The sequence below is a fragment of the Myxocyprinus asiaticus genome, chromosome 8 (genome assembly GCF_019703515.2).
Source record: "Myxocyprinus asiaticus isolate MX2 ecotype Aquarium Trade chromosome 8, UBuf_Myxa_2, whole genome shotgun sequence".
Lineage (NCBI taxonomy): Eukaryota > Metazoa > Chordata > Actinopteri > Cypriniformes > Catostomidae > Myxocyprinus > Myxocyprinus asiaticus.
Genome location: NC_059351.1, coordinates 49500153 through 49522444, shown reverse-complemented (window position 1 = coordinate 49522444; position 22292 = coordinate 49500153). Strand labels below are relative to the sequence as shown.

At 35.9% G+C, this 22292-nt stretch overlaps 1 protein-coding gene across 1 annotated transcript; it reads left to right on the top strand.

Moving 5' to 3' along the window:
- Positions 1-866: 866 nt before the first annotated feature.
- Positions 867-5390, top strand: LOC127445037 (coiled-coil domain-containing protein 86-like). The gene is made up of 4 exons (XM_051704770.1): positions 867-1540; positions 2816-2945; positions 3062-3136; positions 4838-5390. The coding sequence occupies exons 1-4, from the start codon at positions 984-986 to the stop codon at positions 4973-4975; spliced, it is 900 nt and encodes a 299-aa protein (XP_051560730.1). The 5' UTR covers positions 867-983; the 3' UTR covers positions 4976-5390.
- Positions 5391-22292: the final 16902 nt, after the last annotated feature.

Below are 22292 nucleotides of genomic sequence, written 5' to 3'. Positions count from 1 at the left end.
TTAAAATTTCTGCCTTTAAACACTCCAAAAATTGGCCCCATTCACTTCCATTGTAAGTGCCTCACTGTAACCTCGATTTTTTATTTTATTTTTTATTTATTTATTATAATTACTTTTTGTGGGAATCAACGTTATGCCACATATGCTGTCGATTGCGCTTAATCAGAGATGATTTTAGCAGAGACGGGCCACTTCTATTAAAATGAATGGGAGAAATTGGAACGCACAACCAACAAGCTCTAGTCTAGCGCATAACGGGCAACGGACGTAGAAAGGAAGTCCCGCCTTACAGTTAAAAGAGCCAATCACCTTTTAGATACAGACATCGCCTGTCAATCATCTCGACAACGTGCATGCGCATTAGCTATACAAGCCGGGAAAATTGCGTGTTTTAGCGTAATATGAGGTAAAGAAGCAAAGTTTTTGAGACCAGTTGTCGTCAGCTTCGACTGCTGATTTGAAAAATGTTCTTTGATCATAATCTTGACCAACCGTTTTTGAGATTTTGGTCTTTCTCCATTCAAGTAGATAGGAGCTGCACTGGCGTGACTGGAAATAGCCTCGCGAGTGCGTTCCAAAGATGGCTGCCGAGTGGACTGACTTGCTACAAATACTTTGGCTTAACTTGTATTGAACCTGTGATATTTATTTAAGTTGTTGGAGGATATTGCAATTTGATTTTAAAAGAAAATACATGATGGCAGCATTTTTTTTAACTATTGTGTTCCGCTGTGTTTCGAGTTCTTCGAACAGTGAATCATTTTGCAATGAATCAATGAACTGGTTAAATTTCTCGTGACTGGTTATATTACGGTTGCTGCGTCTCCCCACCACTAGGTGCCGCCACTTCCTATAATAATGATGAATCTTCTTCTTCGCCTCTTGAGGAAACGGGGAATACGCGTGTTTGTTCACATGTGTGGATTTTATTAAACCCGATATTGTGTAATTATTTTTCTTTTGAATTGACCGATAAAACGCTAATGATGTCAGTGTCCAGAAACAAGGAAATACATACAGACAGTGGAGATGGTGTTATAAAGCCAGAAGGTCCCGATACCGAAGAGGATCCTCCCGTGATAAGTCGCACACGGAGCGGCCGCAGACTTCAAGCGCCCACGGCGCTGCTGGACTCCGGCGCACCGACGACCAAAACTCCCGTCCGTCGCACCAGAAAGTCTGTTATCCGAGAGGATCCTGCAGAGAGCAGGGAATCACCGTCCGGAAAACCTGCCGATGAATCTACAGCACATGCAACTGATCAGTGCGCAATGACAGAAGCGGTGGGCCCAGATGCACCAGCACCAGCACCAACAGAGGAAAAGCAAATAGAGTTAATTGTTTCAGATCAGACCAGTGAGAAGGAGAACTTGGTAAACGTGGCGAATAACAGAAAGACGGGGTCTACATGTACCACTGACCCTGAGAAGAAAAGGGCCAAAAAAAGGACTCGCTCAGAATCCAGTGAGATAAAAAGTAAAATGGTGCCTCTTGGGAAACCCAAATCTGGACGAGTATGGAAAGACCGTAACAAGCAAAGGTGACTAATGTTTTTTGCATTGCTTGTTTTTCTTGTCGATGACAGATGGCCTAACCTTGTTGGAGTTTTTTTACGTTTGCTCTATATGTACATTCTTCATGGGAGTTGAACCATTATGCCATTATATCATAACCATTACACAGATGTTACATTTCATTTATGTAGTTTATTTTTATTTATTTATTTATTTTGGCAAAATTATGGCATTGCATTATCACTCACTAATCCTAATCTGTTCTCGGGCCATAATTTAAGAAATAGATTAAAATATATATTCAATTCCATCAACCACATGCCCTCTTCACAAAACCCCACCCCCAAAGACACGTCAGTCAATCTAATGTCAGCAAACCCAACATGCAAAATGATTGATATGCAGTAAGCATTTCTAATTTGCTAAAAAGTGGGGTCTAATCAACACTCTGATATAGGTCGACCGATATATCGGTTTTACCGATTAATCGGTGCCGATAGTTGCTTTTTTAGAACTATCGGTTAGCAACAAAAAACGACAGCGATAGTTGCCGATTTTTATTATTATTATTATTAATCCTCCGGGTTGCTCTGTGGCCAAAACCCTTCATCTGGTGAATATATAGGCTACAAAAAGCTTAATTTGGTGAATATTTCCATATAAAGCATTGTAACGGAGCCAAGACTCTGCCACAATCAATGTTTATGGACTCACTACTATTAATGTGAAATATTATTAAAAACAAAAACATGACAATTGACAAGCTGTTGCTGATAATCTACTGTTGATGAATTACTGCTCATACAGTATTCAGTAGCCCATATTGCAATGTTTACTTTAAAGTGCTTCTATTGTAATAAATTGTAGATAATTGTACGAGTGCATGTTTTGTTTGCCTTGTGTGTATGAATGAGCTGGAAGCACAGACATTTCAAAATAAGAGTCCTCAGTGTATTTCGGGTTTGTTTATAATTAAAAGTCTCGTGTTATGCAGCAAATCTTCATTTTCTTCTGGTTATTATTGGGATTTTGGTTGCACAACAAACACACATCTGGGATTTAACTTATTTTGGACTCTTGTAGCCTCTGTCTGTGCCACAGTAAGGAAAGTTTTTTATTTTTTTTTTATTTTCTTTTTTACATCCAATAAGTAGATTTTAAAAACTATCAGCTGATTAATCGGTCATCGGCTTTTCCACCAACTTGGTTATCGAGATCGGCAAAATCCACTATCAGTCGACCTCTACTCTGATGTTATGTGTTTGCGTGTTCAGTGCTTGATGTGTAGCTGTGCTTTCTAGGTTCTCTGCTCTGTTGAGGGACAAACCTCTGCGTACTTCATGGGAAAAGAAAATGGAGGCCAAGAGAGAGAAACAACTGGTGAAGCAGTACCACCAGCAGCTCAAAGACGAGAAGGCCAAAGAGAAAGAGGTGTGCTTGTGCCTACAAACTGCAAGCTTTTTTTTATCAATGTTGAATTGACTACTTTTCAACAATCACACAGTGTGGCATGTAGTTCAGATAACTAAAGTGTCCTTTTTTTGCAGGACAAGAAGATGAGAAGAGCAGAAAATCTGCGAAGACGAGCAGAAAATGAGAGAAAAGCGGAGATTGTGCAAGTGGTAAATACAAAATATCTCATTTCTTTCAGAATTGTAGGGAGCCCCGTAGAGGACAGGGCAGCAATTTATTTTTGTTTTTTCTGAAATATTTTTGCATGGCCTCGCAATAGTTTATAAATTTACCATGGTTTTACTACTGTCAGTAACCATTTTTTAACGATATTCATAGTGACACAATAGTAATAACACAGAAAACAAAAACAATGGTAATAAAAATAAAGATTGTGATTCCTATGATTTAAAAAACAAACTATGGTATTTGTAGTAAAACATAGTAACCACAAACAAACTATTGTTAATCTAGTAAAACCATGGTTACTATATGGATACAGTATACTGTATTAAAACCATGGTTTTCGGGAAAAAAAAAAAACATGGTTACTTTTAGAGGTAAACCGATATATATTGGTTTTATCGATTGATCTGTGCCAACAGTTTTTTTCAAACATCTGTGCCGATAGATGCTGATTAGTTTTTTTTTATTTCAATATTTTTTTTTATTCGTGAATAATAATCACGTGGGGATCTAAATCTTTTATCACTGACTTATCATCCATATTTTCTCTCACTTCAGTGTATATTGTTTTTATTTTGATAAGATGATCGGGAGTTCCAAATTGAAGCGTGGGCATGCAAATTAAAATGTGACTGTATGGAAACGTTAGCAAATACATTGTGTCTCCAGCTTCATATCTTGTGAATAATAAACCTTATTCCTCCTTAAACCTCATCTGGTGAAATATATACAGCTCTGGAAAAAATTAAAAGACCACTGCAAATTTATCAGTTTCTCTGGATTTACTATTTATAGGTATGTGTTTGAGTAAAATGAACATTTTTGTTTAATTCTATAATGTACTGACAACATTTCTCCCAAATTCCAAATAAAAATATTGTCATTTAGAGCATTTATTTGCAGAAAATGACAACTGGTCAAAATAACAAAAAAAGATGCTGTGTTTTCAGACCTCAAATAATGCAAAGAAAACAAGTTCATATTCATTTATAAACAACACAATACTAATGTTTTAACTTAGGAAGAGTTCAGAAATCAATATTTGGTGGAATAACCCTGATTTTCAATCATAGCTTTCATGCTCTCTACCAGTCTTTCACATTGCTGTTGAGTGAATTTATGACAATCCTGGCGCAAAAATTCAAGCAGCAAAACATGGTTACTACAATATTACTATAGGAAAACTATGGTAAATTTATTGCGATGGAACGCAAACTATTGCAACTTGCTTTTTACTGCTTTCTAAGGTAGAATCCTAACTAAAATGGAACCTCATTAGTGACCGATTTAGATCACTCTTCATAAGCAGCAACTCAAATGGCGCTACTCATGTGAAGTGCACAGGAAACTCGATTCGAAAAGAGATTACCATTAGCATGTGGCTATGCTAATGACGTGCTACCCTTAGCATAAAAAGTACAATGTTCACAGATATTGGGTAAATAGTCTTAATTTGATTGCCATTTTTTATTAAGAAGGTTTATCTTAGAAGGCAGTATATTCCTGTTACCAACAGCTTTTGTGTCAGGCATCCATGAGCTCACTGGATTTTGGAACAGAGCCTATTTCTGCTTTTGTACATGCTATCTGGAAATCTCATACTTAGTTGCAGTATTATTATTATTAAGTGACATTATTCTTTGCTTATGTGCCTTCTTAGTAACTCACTGCTTTGCTCCTCACAGATTAAGAATACTGCAAAGATAAAGAGAATGAAGAAGAAACAGCTGAGAAAGATTGAGAAGAGAGACACACTCTCAGCGCTGCAGATAACGCCACCTAGTGTCAAGAAAAGAGCAGGGAAAACAAACAGCAGCTCATAGGTTTAGTAGATGTGAGAATCTCTTTAGACCTAAGCTTGCTGTTATTAATATGCACTTTTAGTGCCTGTCTGTACCACTGGCACGCTGACCTCTCTCTGGCAGAGACTCAAAGAAGACTGCATTGTATGTGAGCTATTATAACAGAATGTGTTGTGGAGAGGTTTAGGTTGTCTATCTGCTTAAAAATGTCTGAGGTTAATGCAGGGCAACTTATTCCTGCTTCAGAGCCAATGCAAAGTTTAGTTCCAACTCTTAATTAAATGTTCTTGGACCAATTAAAGTCGAGTGTGTAAGAGCAGGGTTGGAAATAAACCCTGCAGGAAGGTGGCTCTTGATGAGTAGGAATGAGTGACTGTATTATGTAATATTTGTACAGCAAATTGAAATACAAATAAACACGTTTTCCTTTATTTGACACCTGTCCCCCAATATCTCTGTGTGCACATAAGTTTATGTGATTGTCACATGACTCCCCCCCCCCCCCCCCAACAAATATCTTTGTCTAATGATTCCTGGTTTATGTACTGTATGTCAAATCAAATCACTTTAATTGTCACACAACCATATACACAAGTGCAACAGTGGGGGAAATTCTTGGGTGCAGTTACGAGCAACATAGCAGTCATGACAGTGAGGAGACATATACTAATGTACAATACACATCAGATTTACACAACACAATTTACATATCTAATATACATATAATTGCACACAACACAATATACAAATAATAACATACAATGTACAGTATACAATACACACCAGTATGTTAAAGGAGAAATGTAATTGTTTGCACAACTGATGGTACCAAAGGGCATTGCAATCTGAGCGGCCTGGCATCATAACTTTGCCTTAATCAATGGGGTGCGAACCATGAAGGATGGCAGGAGTGTTTTAAAGTTGTTTGAAAACATTCATTTGTACTACTGGTGAGAAATTGTTGTTCTCAATTACTGTAGACAAATGTGGTTAACCCTACTAACACAGTCTACTTTTTAAAAAAATTTTTTATCAGATATAATACATTGGGACTTTCCACCTTGGCAAAAGAAGCTTTTTCTTTCGATTTACTCAGGGACTTTTTGCATGAGTGGTAATATACAGTTGAAGTCAGAAGTTTACATACACTTAGGTTGAAGTCATTAAAACTCATTTTTTAACCACTCCACAGATTTAATATTAGCAAACTATAGTTTTGTCAAGTCGTTTAGGACATCTACTTTGTGCATGACATGAGTAATTTTTCCAACAATTGTTTACAGACATTTTGTTTCACTTTTAATTGACTATATCACAATTCCAGTGGGTCAGAAGTTTACATACACTAAGTTAACTGTGCCTGTGAAAATTATGTCATGACTTTAGGCAATTAGCCAATTAGCTTCTGATAGGCTAATTGGAGTCAACTGGAGATGTACCTGTGGATGTATTTTAAGGCCTACTTTCAAGCTCAGTGCCTCTTTGCTTGACATCATGGGAAAATCAAAAGAAATCAGCCAAGACCTCGAAAAAAAAATTGTGGAGCTCTGGTTCATCCTTGGGAGCAATTTCCAAATGCCTGAAGGTACCGAGTTCATCTGTACAAACAATAGTATGCAAGTATAAACACCATGGGACCACGCAGCCATCATACCGCTCAGGAAGGAGATGCATTCTGTCTCCTAGAGATGAACGTAGTTTGGTGTGAAAAGTGCAAATCATTCCCAAAACAACAGCAAAGGACCTAGTGAAGATGCTGGAGAAAACAGGTAGACAAGTATCTATATCCACAGTAAAATGAGTCCTATATCGACATAACCTGAAAGGCTGCTCAGCAAGGAAGAAGCCACTGCTCCAAAACTGCCATAATAAAAAATAAAAAAAGCCAGACTACAGTTTGCAAGTGCACATGGTGACAAATATCTTACTTTCTGGAGAAATGTCCTCTGGTCTAATGAAACAAAATGGCCATAATGACCATTGTTATGTTTGGAGGAAAAAGGGTGAGGCTTGCAAGCCGGAGAACACCATCCCAACCGTAAAGCATGGGGGTGGCAGCAACATGATGTGGGGTGCTTTGCTGCAGGAGGGACTGGTGCACTTCACAAAATAGATGGCATCATGAAGAAGGAAAATTATGTGGATATATTGAAGCAACATCTCAAGACATCAGCCATGAAGTTAAAGCTTGGTCACAAATGGTCTTCCAAATGGACAATGACCCCAAGCACACCTCCAAAGTTGTGGAAAAATGGCTTAAGGACAACAAAGTCAAGGTATTGGAGTGGCCATCACAAAGCCCGAACCTCAATCGGCAGAACTGAAAAAGTGTGTGCGAGCAAGGAGGCCTACAAACCTGACTCAGTTACACCAGTTCTGTCTGGAGGAATGGGCCAAAGTTCCAGCATCTTATTGTGAGAAGCTTGTGGAAGGCTACCCAAAACATTTGACCCAAGTTAAACAATTTAAAGGCAATGCTACCAAATACTAACAAAGTGTATGTAATCTTCTGACACACTGGGAATATGATGAAAGAAATAAAAGCTGAAATAAATCATTCTCTCTGCTATTATTCTGACATTTCACATTCTTAAAATAAAGTAGTGATCCTAACTGACCTAAGACAGGGAATGTTTTCTAAGATTAAATGTCAGGAATTGTGAAAAACTGAGATTAAATGTATTTAGCTAAGGTGTATGTAAACAAATGTAATACTTTGGTACTTTCCACCTTAGCAAGGAGCTTGGCTAAGAAGCTTTTTCTTTCGATTTATTCAGGGACTTTTTGCATGAGAGGTGCAATGATCAATAATTTGAGAGCTGAACTGTGCATTTTATTCAACAAATAGATGCTTTTAAGTTGTCAGTGATCTTATTTTCTTTAAACACCACTTTTATAAACTCAGTCTTAATGGAAAAATCAGATGGAAAATGGAAATATTACTTTTTCATACAGCTGTGTCATGCTTTCACTTTGTTAAACTAGCATGACGAAATGAAAGTCGGAAATGATTATTGGAGGTGGAGTCTGTATCAGGGTTAAACGTTTTTTTTTCTTCTGATGTTGGCTATAAAGCTACCACTGCAAAGAGAACAACAAGAAGCCAAGGACAAAGAAACACAAAGGACAGAACGATTTCAAGTCAGAATGGCTACACGCTGTTACCCAGCACAGGTAAAATTAGAGTATGTTTTAATGCAGATTTATCATTCATCAAAAGATTTTATATGTTTTTGAAAAAGGTATTTAAGCTATAGGAACTGCCTCAGCAATGCCGATATTCTAAGATAAAATTCAGCAATGTCCGTGCAACCATTAAATACATTTTTAACATGAAATTATTATGTATTAGGGTTGTGCATCATCCAGAATTTAAGAAAGAATACATTTCTAATTCCAATTTGAAGTTTGGGAACAAATAGAACACAGTACTTAACTTAAATTTGAATTTAAGTAGAATTAGATTTAAATTTAATTTCAAATAAATTCATTACTGCTGTAAATGTATATATTTTTTTTTATCAATTTTACTATTCAGTATGAATTACACATATTATCATACACAAAACTTGAGACATTTCCAGAAACAGTAGATATTAATTATCAGTGTTTGAAATGCCACATATATATATATATATATATATATATATATATATATATATTTTTTAATTATAATTTTTAAGCAGTTTCATTAGATTGCTCTTCAAATTCCAATCCATGAATTGAAAGGGAACCAATTCTTAAAGCTACTGTTTCCAGTTTCAATACAAGTTTTGCTCAGTTGACAGTGTTTGTGCCATAATTTTGATGTTGAATCTTGATTTTAACTTCTATAAAAAAAAGCAAAAATCTGGGATACAATGAGGCACTTACAATGGAGGTGAATGGGGCCAATCCATTAATGTTAAAATACTCACAGTTTCAAAAGTATAGCCACCAGATGTGAACAATATGAGTGTTAACGCAATTTTAGTGCAATAAAATTGCTTGCTAACCTTACAGTATATCTGTAAAGTTATACCCAATTTTACAGTGCAGTAAAGATTTTGGTTAAAAAACAAGGTTAATTTTGGACATGCATTTCCCTTTTCAACCTTTAAAATGAAAGGTTGTGAAAGTTGCACACTGTCCTCCTGTATTGAATGACACTGGTTTCATGTCTCTATCTTCTTCACCAAAAATCTATTACAAAAAGAAAGTTAATTTTGGACATGCAGTTCCCAAAGGAACTCTTCCCGGGGTAACGCACATTGCGACAGCTTTTGCAGGCCAATGCTCATAATATCGAGTGAAAATAATGAAAACAAGCTTTTGGAATATTATTAGCTTTCCACGTTTTACAGTAATACTATTTTGGAAAGTATTTGCTAAGCCCTTTAAGAGATATCGCTGTTTATCACTGAATGTGTCTGGAATATCTGGAATTCTTAACAGAATTAATGAAAATTATAAACATCACATTTCTGCCTTTAAACTCTCCAAGAAATGGCCACATTCACTTCCATTGAAAGTGCCTCACTGTAACCTCAGAAAAGAAAAGAAAAGAAAAGAAAAGAAGGGACAAATCTAAATTATTCGAAATTATGCCACAAATGCTGTCGATTGAGCTGTACCTTTACCGAACCCGGAATATTCCTTCAAATTCTGAATGTTGTCCAGCTGTGTTACTTATGGTCAGATAAAAGTATTTTAGTTCTCACATGTGTCCTACATTGTTTTTTTATTATTGTCTCTGACGTTATCTGAATGTTCTGATTCTCTTTCAGGCTCTGGACCTGAGCTGTCACCAGGAATACTGTGGACCCAGGCAGTGTGTAAAAGGAGACCCCAAAAACACTGTGCCCGTTCCCTTCCATCAGGTGTTTCAAAACACCACTCACAGCGTTCTCCGGGTTCAAGGACCAGTTCCACCAATTTCTGGACCCATTCATGTGAATATCTTCAATGGTTCCAGTGGTACCACCATTCCTCTGAAGCTGAGAAGCACTGATACCATTATGCAACTGCAGCAGAATTTGCTGAAGATGAGACCAGAGCTTGTTGGAAGTGTGGATCTCGCTTACAATGGAAAACCTGTTCAGCTGCACCAGACGCTGGCTGAACTACAAGTGAAGCCTGGAGCCACGTTCATCACCTACCAGAAATGTCACGGAGGTTAAAAAGGACTCGGATACACCATGTTTTGATGAGATTTGATATTCTGTTTTCCTTCAATATTATGCTGCGGTTGATGTTGTAATTTTTCACATTTTCTGTTACCGTTAATTGATTCATTGTGTCACACTATGAAAGAGATATTTACCACCGTCAATCACAAAACAGACCGATGAATATTCAAAATCTAAAAAGTGTTATCTCATTTTAATTATTGGTAAAACCAGCCATTAACAACCCCAGACCTTGCAACTGAAAATAAAAGCAAAACAAATCAAACAGAAAGTGAATGTGAACTCAGAGCAGTCAGACATGGTGATTTTGAGCTAAACATTATAATATTTTAATACTGTTTTATATAAAAGATTTGTTTAAGCTGTAATTGTACTTGGTGGTACAAAGATGTTGTATTTCTTTTGTTTTTGCACTTTGTGTTCCTTAAGAATTGAGCTTGAAAGTTTGTGATTCCACAACAGGATATACATAAAGTGGGTTCATTTTCAGGGTGCAGTTTCATTTTTTAATGTTTATCTGTACACTATTACACAAGTTTGTCATTGGCAATGAATGAAAAACAGGGGTAGTAGACAAAAAAGTGGGATTATCTAAAGAGTCTGCAATTTCATTATGTGATTTACGGGATTCACAATGGTTAGCTTTGGTTTTAATGTCTTTTATAGGCTCTACAACTTGTCATAAGATACAACCACTTAAATGTCATACATGATGTGCTGCATTAATGGAAATTATTTGCAAAAATGTTTATGTAAGCTAAAAGAGATTTTAATGTTAAATTACAATGTGAAATGTGCATAATCATAATGACGTTGTCATGTTTCAGCTATCCTAAATTTAAGTGAAATTAAAATGGTCATTTCTTTTATTTTACTGAAAATAAGGTGGACTGTATGTCTTTTTATGTATGTCTTTAGAATTGTACCTACACCTTATAACACATATGGAACCTGTATAATAAAGTAGATAAATAAAACCATATTCACACTCTTAATTTCAATATTTCATTTACCAATCTGTTTATTTTATATTCTGTCATGTATTCTGTTATAAGAAGAACACAAACATATCATGTCCTGTCAGTACTTATGCAAGCACAAATAAAACCCAAAATGTTCTCTTTACTGTGACTTGTGATATTTCAGTCAGAGAAATGATGATTTAACCATTATCAGCAATGATTACTTCTGTGTGTAAAAGCTTTCAAATATAACTCTTCATAAAAACTGATTAGACTTCTCTCTTATTTTACTCTATTGTCAGAACTGATTTGACATATGACAGACACGTTTTACTTAAAGCAACTGAGAGTACACGCAATATACTGTAGAGGCCTCCATTTAGGAGAAAATAGGATGTTTTGCTTTAGGACACAACAGTGATATAGAAATCTCAGTAAAGTTGTCAAATATGTATCAACTATATAGGTTTGATGGCTTTTTAATGAAGATCCTTAATCCACTATAGCATCATGAAATATGAAATAACTGATTCAACTTGATCTATATGAAAATGAATATGAAAGAAAGCTTTTAAACAACAAAAAGGGGGAAACTAGTTTGTTTTGCACTGCAAAAAAGAACGGTGATTCCCTTATCTGTAATCTTTCACTGATGAGTTATTTCTTATCTGGATTCTTGCAAACACATTTGGCTATGTCCTCAATTCTTGTAAGTCTTGTGTTTGGTGAGTTGAAGGGTTGGACATATTTGGTTAGTGCCACAACAGGAGGATGAATGATAGGTACATTCCCAAACAAAGTTTCTCTTTCACTTTATAAAGTCAGGTGTCATCAACAGTATCTGACTGTAATTTGTGGATTGTGGATGGCAAGCAGCATTAAAGGATTTAACATGACAAATGAATTGGAATTAAAGATGGAGAGGGTATTTGTGGTGGGTAAATGCCACAGATTTGACATTTAATGCAAACTGCCTATAAAGAGCAGGTCTCACATTCAGTATAGTTTAGAATTCTAACGAAAGAACAATTTTAACCATCCGTTAATGGTGCACCGGTCAGGGAATGTGAGACCGATATGATCACCGATTTTTTTAACACTAAGATTGGACGATACCGATACCGATTATTTTTAAAGTGCCCTTAGCCACACTTTTGCAAGTTAGATGTGGCAGTTATGTTTATGCTCCACACAGTAAAATTACATTAATTGTGATATGCTAACATTTATTTGTATTGAAAACAGTTGTCATCATGAGAGCAGCACACACATCACAGATCCGTTCAAAAAGAAGAAAGATAAATCCATTACAAGCTCCAAAACTGCTCCAGTGAAAAATCATTAGTATCTATGATTTGATTATCACCTTTAGTGTTTTGTTGTAACACAAATCACTAATTATTAAGCAAATGCGTGAAGACGTGGTGCCGTTATTTAAACAGTATTAAACAGTAATATCTGTTATTAGTGATATTGCGACCAACATCAGTCTGATTTAAATTGGGATCATCACAGAATAGCACTGGGATGAGTGACTGATGAGGTGGTGTAGTGGGCTAAAGCACAAAACTGATAAGCAGAAGGTTGCTGGTTTGATCCCTAGAGCCACCACCATTGTATCCTTGAGCGAGGCACTTAACTCCAGGCTGCTCTGAGGGGATTGTCCCTGTAATAAGTGCACTGTAAGTTGCTTTGTATAAAAGTGTCTGCCAAATGCATAAATGTAAATGTAACCTGGTGGGTGCACTTGTTTGATTGACACCAAGAGTGCACATGTTGAAGGGAGTGAAGCTGAAAGTGCTCATGATAACTCAGTCTCTATTGCTCCACACAATGTCTGATTGTTACATCACATATACTCAGATTTGTATTTGGATGTTTAATTCATTTTTATGCTCTCTTGATCCTCTCTGTGCTCACCTTGCAGAGTCAGAATTACTACTGTAATGACTTTAGAAAATGCGCAACTTAATATTCATACACATGTTATTCGTACACATGTTTTAAAACAAACCCGTATGTTCATCTGGCTCAATTACAGCATGTCTGAATGTTTAAATTTGTGAATGTAGAATTGCCAACAGCTCACCCTCCAGAGGCCACACTGTCATGCATCAAGGGCTGAGCAAGCGCTCTTCAATAGAGTAGCAGTGTATGTGTGATTCCCTGTGTGCTGCAAAAAAGATCGGCCCTGAATCTTAGCACAATGCAGTGGCCGATCGATTGTTGCACCCCTACTAACCGCGTTATGCTATGCAAGGTCAGATGATAGAGCTGCAATCTGTCACTTATGTGCAACTGTATTCTTTGACGGTTTTGCACCTCTTTCAGGCTCCAGATTGGAGGAATCTCCTTGAACTATGTGAACCCAGAAAGTGTATAATAAGAGACCCCAGAGTGCAAGTGAAGCCTGGAGCCACGATAATCACCTACCAGAAATGCACTGGCAATCTGAATTGTCAACCTTGTCAACAACATCTCTATTTTATTTTCCTTTATCATTATACTGTAGGGTAATACACTGTAATTACATTGTAAGTGTAGTTTTGCCTTATTTGCTAATTTCTCAAATGCTTTTGTTCGATGTGTCGTGTAAAAAGCCACAATAAGACAAACTATGTTGTTCTTAGTGTTTATCTGTACACTGTCTGGAAGTTTGTCATTAGTGCTTCATGGAAAACAGAGATAGAGATAGAGATAGAATTGGTATGCAACAGAGAATGCAAAAATATTATCTGGCTATCTAACAAGTACAAAGTACCAAGAAAGGCACAAAGAGACTGCCAACCTATCATTAGGTGAACTATCATAACTGAATGACCACAGCCGTAAGTAATGGTAGCTTTATGGGTTTTAATGTCTTTTCTATATATAAAACAGACAACATTTTGTCTTATAATAGATCTCTGAAATGTCTTGCATGAATTAAATGATGGTTTAAGGGAAATGTCAAGTCATTTTTATTTGTATAACGCTTTCCACATTACATGCTTCAAATTTACAGAAAATCATACTGCAATGTCTTAAACATCTTAAAGCCCCAATGAACGGCTTTATAGAAAGTCATGCCTTAATGTCTTAAGCTTAACCCAAAGGTGACTGTGGAGAGGATCAAAAATTCCTTAACAAGTTAGTTAATAAATGAAAACGAACTTCTTGAGACGTCTTAAGAGTAACCAGACTCAGCTGGCTTTTCAGCATGAACATAACACCAATATTAGTTAGCTGTATGCTGTAGTATATGTTGTACAGTACAAATGATGTATTGATGGAGTAGATTAAATGATGCAACTTTTTGGTAAGCAGTGTTTAAAATTGTACAGGGCAGTGATTGAACTACTGTAATCGAAATTAAAGTGCAATTTAATTGCATTTGTCATGTGTTAGCTACTAAATTATTTACGTTTATCTAAATGTTAATTTCTTTGATTGTAGGGCTTTAATACAGTACTGTATGTGGATAGATTTGTACCACACTGTATTGCACATACCCTATATACCTTTAGAATAAAGTAGATACTGTAGATAAAATCATATTAACACTCTTAATTCCAATGTTTCATGTATATATCTGTTTGGTATTTTGCTATATATTGTGTTATCTGAATAAACATCATTTCCTGTAAATACACCTATGCAAGTACACATAAAACCCACAAAGTTCTGTCTTTAACTTAATGATATTTGTCATCCTTCAGTCCATTAGAAATAGGGAGCCAAGAGTTTTTAGCAATGATTGCTTTTGTTTGTGAAAGCTTTCAAATATAATTCTCAATATCGGGGCCTTCATTTTAGAGCAAATCTGATGTTTTACTTTAGGGCACAACAGTGATAGTAATCTCAGTAATGTTTTCATGCATGTTTAAGTTTGATTACCACAGAAATTAATTTCGACTCATCCCTCCTTATGATTTAAAAAAGACTAAATTTAAACGCTTACAATAGAAGTCAATGAGAACAATTTTGGAAGGTTTTAAATGCAGAAATGTGAAGCTAATAACTTTATAAAAGTACTTTAATTAATTGTTCAGTTAAAACTCATGTATTATTTGAGTTGTAAAGTTGTTTAAATAGTTGTTTTTGCTGGATTATGGGGTTTACGGTGTTACGTTGCCATGGCAAAGAAAATTGGATATAACTTTACACAGAAAAGGTTAGTAAGCAGTTTTATCACACTAAATGTTATCATGCATATTATTAACGTCTTATGGCTCTACTTTTGAAATGGTGAGTATTTTAACATTTAAGGATTGACCCCATTCACTTCCAATGTAAGTGCCTCACTGTAACCCAGATTTGTACTCAAGTCCAACACCAATTAAGTTTTGAGGTAATCAACATTTTACCACCAATGCTGTTGATTGAGCTTGAGCTTAACTTGTATTGAACACAGAATATGATTCAACTTGAGCCACATAAAATTAAAATGAAAGAAAACACAAACGAGGAAACTAGTTCTTTTGAACTGCAAAAAAAAAAAAAAAAAAAAAATTTTTTCCAGAGGAATAATTCACAGGTGTTATCTGAGGTCTGGTTTATTTTAAGTCTTGTGTTTTCGTGAGAATTAACCAAGAAGGGTTGGCTGTATTTGGTTTGTATAACAAGAGAAAGAAGACGGGCACATTCCTTATGTTACTCTTTCAATCTTTAACTGTCAGGTTGTTTCAACTTTATCAAACTGAAACTTGTAGTTGGTGGATATAGCAGGCGGGATTTAAAGATACTGTATATTATGGCAAATCAAATGTAACTGATGATAGATTTGTGGTAGGTTTACAAATAATGACACATAGATCACGTTTACATGCACATGAAAATTAAGATTGGAATTTGGTCATACTCTACAGCTCCTTAACTGAAATTCTGGATCATGCAAACACCTTCTTGGCCTATAAAGTGTTAATTATCATTGCAAGTCCAAAGGAAAGTAACTGTCAAAACAACACGCACGCAGCTGTAAAAATTCTAGTTAAAAATGCTACAAAGTGAGGAGGCTTATATAAACCAGACATGTTCCGAATGATGGAATGTTTTCATACCTGTGACTTCACTTCTAGTGAAACAACTGGGCGGGACAAATCAAAGTTAGAAAGGATATAACAGGTCGCACTTTCCTTATTTTGGGCAAAAGAAACTGGCATCTGCAAAAAGAACACAACAAGCAAAAGACTAAAACGAACAAACGACAGAGAGATTTCAAAGCAGTATGACAGAGGTTTGCCAAGTACAGGTACAAATAAATGGTTTTAAATAAGAGTATTTTTTAGTGTAAGTCATTTAGTGTAAGATTTGATTGTTTTTAATAAGATGGTTAATGTCAGTTTTAGGAATTTATCCCAATCAATACTGTTGTTCTAAAGTAAAATTATATTCAGCAAGGTCTGTGCAATAACATGTATTTTTAAGATGCATCAAATTGAGAATGCTTTTTTTAATTATTATTCCAATTTGAATTGTCTCAGCTAATGCCGTGGGTTGTGGGCGGGACTACCTGTTTGCTTGATCAATGACAAAAGGGGGTCGAATTTAAAAAGTTATTTTGAAAACGTTGATTTTTGCAATTCCGGTCAATGCAGAAATGACACACTTCAGCTTTAAAATGCAAAGAAATTCAAATAACTGCTTGTAACGGGGTAAGAGATGATCAAGGAGGAGTTTAGACCGGCTAAACAGTCAATGTAAAGTTTAATGATAAAACTCATCATAAAACAAAAATTAAACGCAGACACACATGCAACATGGCCGCGTGCGTCTCTCTCTCTCTCTCGAACTGGCGCCTCCGGCTCGTCTTTGTCCCCCTTCCGGCTGATTAGCCTGATCCAGGGTGAGATGTGTGTCCTCACAGCCTGGCCCCGCCCTCCTGTAAGTGTAGTTTTCACTATCATACACTAAACATATGGGGTATTTCCACAAACATTAGATTAGATTAGAAATTAATGTTTGAAATGGCACATGCAGAATCTGTATTTAATCATATTAAATATTAAATACATTTATTTGTATTTTCTGGACCACCGCGTGGTTCATTAAGTCGATATATTATTTAACCAATAGATTTTAATTATTAATCTACAATTTTAATTGGTTGTGTTAATTGTTTTGACGGTATTTAACACAGGCGGGAAAATATATTCTACGTATCAGAGAATAAATAGTCATATTTTGTAAAAATGTATGTGATTGTGCTTTGTTGCAAACTTGCGATGGACAAATGAAATTACTTTCTTGTGCGTTGCTGTATTTAACTTTAGATTATTTTGTATTTTAGTAAATTCCTCCTGTCATTCTGATTCAAATTCAAATTCATGAATTGTAAGGAACCCAACTGAAAAATTCTAAATTGTGCCCAGCTGTGTGTGTATGGTCAGATGAAAGTTCATATTTATTTATTGTCACTCACATTATCTGAATTTCATTCATTATCTCTTTCAGGCTCTGGACCTGAGCTGTCACCAGGAATACTGTGGACCCCAGCAGTGTGTAAAAGGAGACCCCAAAAACACTGTGCCCGTTCCCTTCCATCAGGTGTTTCAAAACACCACTCACAGCGTTCTCCAGGTTCAAGGACCAGTTCCACCAATTTCTGGACCCATTCATGTGAATATCTTCAATGGTTCCAATGGTACCACCATTCCTCTGAAGCTGAGAAGCACCGATACCATTATGCAACTGCAGCAGAATTTGCTGAAGATGAGACCAGAGCTTGTTGGAAGTGTGGATCTCGCTTACAATGGAAAACCTGTTCAGCTGCACCAGACGCTGGCTGAACTACAAGTGAAGCCTGGAGCCACGTTCATCACCTACCAGAAATGTCACGGAGGTTAAACAGAACTCAGATGCACCATTTGGGCTACCTATATGAAGTCATATCTCTTTTCTGTTTTCCTTTAACATTATGCAAATAGGGCTGCAATTTGTCACATTTTCTATCACCATTAGTCCACACACTTTTCCATGTAGGGGAAGTGACCCAATTAAGCCCACCCAAATCTAAGCTTTACATGTTTTCTTATAGAAATGTTAACAGCCTTCCACTAAAATTAGTATTAAATCAAAGATTAATCTCTCATCTAAACACTGATGATATGTTTTGTGATAAACTGACAAAATTAAGTACTTTATTTAACTGCAAATGTGAAAAGTCTGGAGTGGGCTTATAAGGAACTTGTGTACCATTTAAGCCCACATGTGTTATTAATAAGCCCACTATGCTTTTAAAAATGTAAATGCTTCACATTTTCCTAAATAAACTCCTCATTTTTGAAATACTGAAATGAAATATGTCATTTCTGAACCTGAGAGTCCTTTTAATTCTTTTCTTTGCCTATTCATTTTCTCCCTGTAATGAAAATAGATTCAGTATGTAGAGTTGACAATGAATTCAGTTTAATATGAGGTTCTAAATCTTGTTTGTGCTCAAGAAGCTTCTTAAATATTTTCATTTAATGTGGTTATCAGCAGTTTTTATTCATTTTCTTTATTTGTGAGCATTACTCAGGCAGTGTCCTGCAATAGCTCCAGATACTCATGAAACCCATATTTTCAAATACAAAGTATTGATGTTAAATACAAAGAAAATAAATAATATCAAGCAGACATGTTCACAACTCCCTGAGGTCCAAGTCAAGTCTCAAGTCTTTAAAGGCCAAGTCTAAGTCAAGTCTCAAGTCTTTCAAGGCCAAGTCTAAGTCAAGTCTCAAGTCTTTCAAGGCCAAGTCTAAGTCAAGTCTCAAGTCTTTCAAGGCCAAGTCTAAGTCGAGTCTCAAGTCTTTCAAAGCCAAGTCTAAGTCAAGTCTCAAGTCTTTCAAGGCCAAGTCTAAGTCAAGTCTCAAGTCTTTCAAGGCCAAGTCTAAGTCGAGTCTCAAGTCTTTCAAGGCCAAGTCTAAGTCGAGTCTCAAGTCTTTCAAGGCCAAGTCTAAGTCAAGTCTCAAGTCTTTCAAGGCCAAGTCTAAGTCAAGTCTCAAGTCTTTCAAGGCCAAGTCTAAGTCAAGTCTCAAGTCTTTCAAGGCCAAGTCTAAGTCAAGTCTCAAGTCTTTCAAGGCCAAGTCTAAGTCAAGTCTCAAGTCTTTCAAGGTCAAGTCTAAGTCAAGTCTCAAGTCTTTAAAGGCCAAGTCTAAGTCAAGTCTCAAGTCTTTAAAGGCCAAGTCTAAGTAGAGTCTCAAGTCTTTCAAGGCCAAGTCTAAGTCAAGTCTCAAGTCTTTCAAGGCCAAGTCTAAGTCAAGTCTGAAGTCTTTCAAGGCCAAGTCTAAGTCAAGTCTCAAGTCTTTCAAGGTCAAGTCTAAGTCAAGTCTCAAGTCTTTAAAGGCCAAGTCTAAGTCAAGTCTCAAGTCTTTCAAGGCCAAGTCTAAGTCAAGTCTCAAGTGTTTGGTCACAAGTCCAAGTCAAGTCTTAGTTTTTTAGTTTTTTGGCAATAGTTCATTATCTGCAGCTGGTTAGTTTAATAAACCCAGTATAATGCTAATTCAGTTTTGAAATATTAAAACTGACTACTTTAAGGGATTGTTTATTTATTTAAATGTGTCTAATAAAGTACATAAGGTTTTACTTTAATCATGAATTGTATTTTTATTCAGGAAACAATCAATAAACTATCACATGTTTTTCAGAGAACAGATTTTACACAGAAGGGAAAACTACATTTGTCCAAAAATCTTTAGGGCTTGAAAGGGCCATGGTAACCTCAGGTAAAATCAAGCGTGGATCGTCACTACCATGGTAAAATGTAACATGATTTCTATAAAACAAACTTTTGCGTTTTTGTAAAGAAAAATCCTAAACACATTTAAAACTATAAATACAATATATATATAATAAACATTTATATACTGCCATAGATATAACAAAAATGAATGATATTCCCTCACTTCCCTAATGTAGACTATTATAAATTTAACAGAACTATAGTATTATTATAAATATAATATTTATTATGAATATATTTCTGCCTAAAATACTACAGTCAAAACAGTTAGTGTTAATATAGTAAATTCATGATAAAGGTGGTGACATATGAAAATTCTGCTAATTTATGTCTGTGCATGTCACTGTGTTTTCTCAACGTCAATGATGTTTTGTCGACCCGTGGGTTTTTGGGGGCCCTAGGCAAAATCATGAAAATGCATGTCCAATAGCTTTTTTTCCAAATATGTTTGGTTAAAATGTACTTGCATACATAGGGGAATATGTGTATTTTAGGTACTGTGACAAGTCACAATTCCTTATTTTGATCGCCTTTCAACTTTTTTCTTGAAGTACAAATAAACCAATGTCTCAGTTAATATGAGGTCAAGAAACTGCAAGTATGGTAATTACTTGGTGATATTTTACAATAAGGTTTGCATTAGATATCATTAACAATGTATAATACAATTATCCATCATTAATTAATCTTGGCTAATTAGTCAGTTTATAAAAATACGATTGTTTATTGTTTGTTCATGTTAGTTCATATTGTATTAACTAATGTTAACTTATGCAATTTTTAATGTTAAAGATGGACCATTATATTTAGAAATTAACATAAACCAAGATTATTAAGTATTGTTAATTGAGAGTTCATGTTAACTAATGTAATTAACTAATGTTAACAAATACAACCATATGTGTTACCCATTAAAGTAACACAGAATAATAAAATACTATTTAACATAGTTTTAGATAGTTTTAATAGTATAGGACACTGCAGACAATGCTTGAAATTCCATCTCAACTACCCACATAAGTTTATTTAGAGCTGGCCAGAATGTGTGCAAAAGTGAATAAAAGTTAAAACATCAGTGAAAATCAGGTTACCAGCATATTTTAAATAGGGCCTATAAACACAACACCTCGAAATATATATTTGTAAACAAATGTAAAGAATAAACATACCTTGTAGAGAGCAGAGATCTTTGCAGATAGGATGGTTTGGTTATTTTCCAGATTAATTGCTCATATGTTCACTCTGTGAGTTTTTTGCATCTTTATATCTGCAGTGTTTTAATTCCTTCCCCAGCAGATTATTAAGAAAATGTGAAAAGTCCTAATGATTTGTCAAGCGCTGTTTCTGCTGTGTTGCACGCTCTCTTGAGTGTGTGCGCGATAAAAACCATTGGACTGCGGAGAATTTCAAAATAAAAGTAATCAATATTTCTCAATTTTAGGACTTGTTCATTTACTTTGAACGTGTTTGCGGGCCCCCACAGGCACATCGGGGCCCTAGGCGGCTGCCTGTATCGATTGTAGGACGGGACAGCCCTGGTCGTGCCGTTTAATGTTTGCTCACTGAGAGGTTTGCACCTGAGAATTCTGTGCCAAATTCAAATGTTTCCGTGACTCGTGCTGTGCTTCTCACTGGTCCTCACAGCGCTAGAATGTGAGCTGTGAGGTTGAGAGCTCGAGACGCTTAAGCACAGCTGCTCTGCACTCGGGCTGCTTTGTCCATTGGAATTTGTCCATTTGATATCGCTTAACAGAAAACGGCAGCGCATAAACGGAGAGAGAGAAAAGGAGAGTTGGCCAACTCTGTAGTCACACCGGTGGGAAAAACAGTTGCAAAATGTTTTCACGAGTCTATAATTTTGAGTCTAAGTCAAGTCTCAAGTCAATTGTTTACGGGTCTGAGTCGAGACGCAAGTCATTTTTCGAGTTGAGCCCGAGTAACAGACTCGAGTTTCAATCTCTGATATCAAGTATCATTTGACATATTAATCTCTTAGTTTTACATTTTTATCATTCCTCACCCAGTTTGTTCACCTGACTCCAGATAAATGGCTTTTTATGAAGTAATCAAAAACAGTGAAGTTTTGGAGCAACTTCCAAAATGGCCACCGAACAGTGCTAGCACATGGCCCCAAATAACAAAAGAATTAAACATTTGTTTGGCTCCAAATAAAAAGTAAAACGATACCAACAAATATGTGCATTTCCTCTGCAAAAACAACATTTTCTCCTGCTTTCTGTCTTTTTTATATTTCAAAATAAATCTGTACGAGGGCTTATATGGTACGCAAATTCATCACTGATAATATTCACATGCAAATGAGCTTTGCGGCAAACTTGCGGCAAATTGTCCATTGTTGCCAAAGGTTTTCTGGAGGTTCACCACTACCGGCAAAGAGCTGCAAACTTCTGGCACACATTTGCAGTGAATGAAAGATGGAAATAAAGTGGCATTTTCAGGGATTTCCCACATCAAAAGTTTTGTTTTTAGTGTTTATCTGTACACTG

Coding starts and splice junctions, on each gene's coding strand:
- LOC127445037 (XM_051704770.1), top strand. CDS start 984: ATGATGTCAGTGTCCAGAAACAAGGAAATACATACAGACAGTGGAGAT. Junction 1,541..2,815: donor AAAGACCGTAACAAGCAAAG/GTGACTAATGTT, acceptor TGTGCTTTCTAG/GTTCTCTGCTCTGTTGAGGG. Junction 2,946..3,061: donor AGAAGGCCAAAGAGAAAGAG/GTGTGCTTGTGC, acceptor CTTTTTTTGCAG/GACAAGAAGATGAGAAGAGC.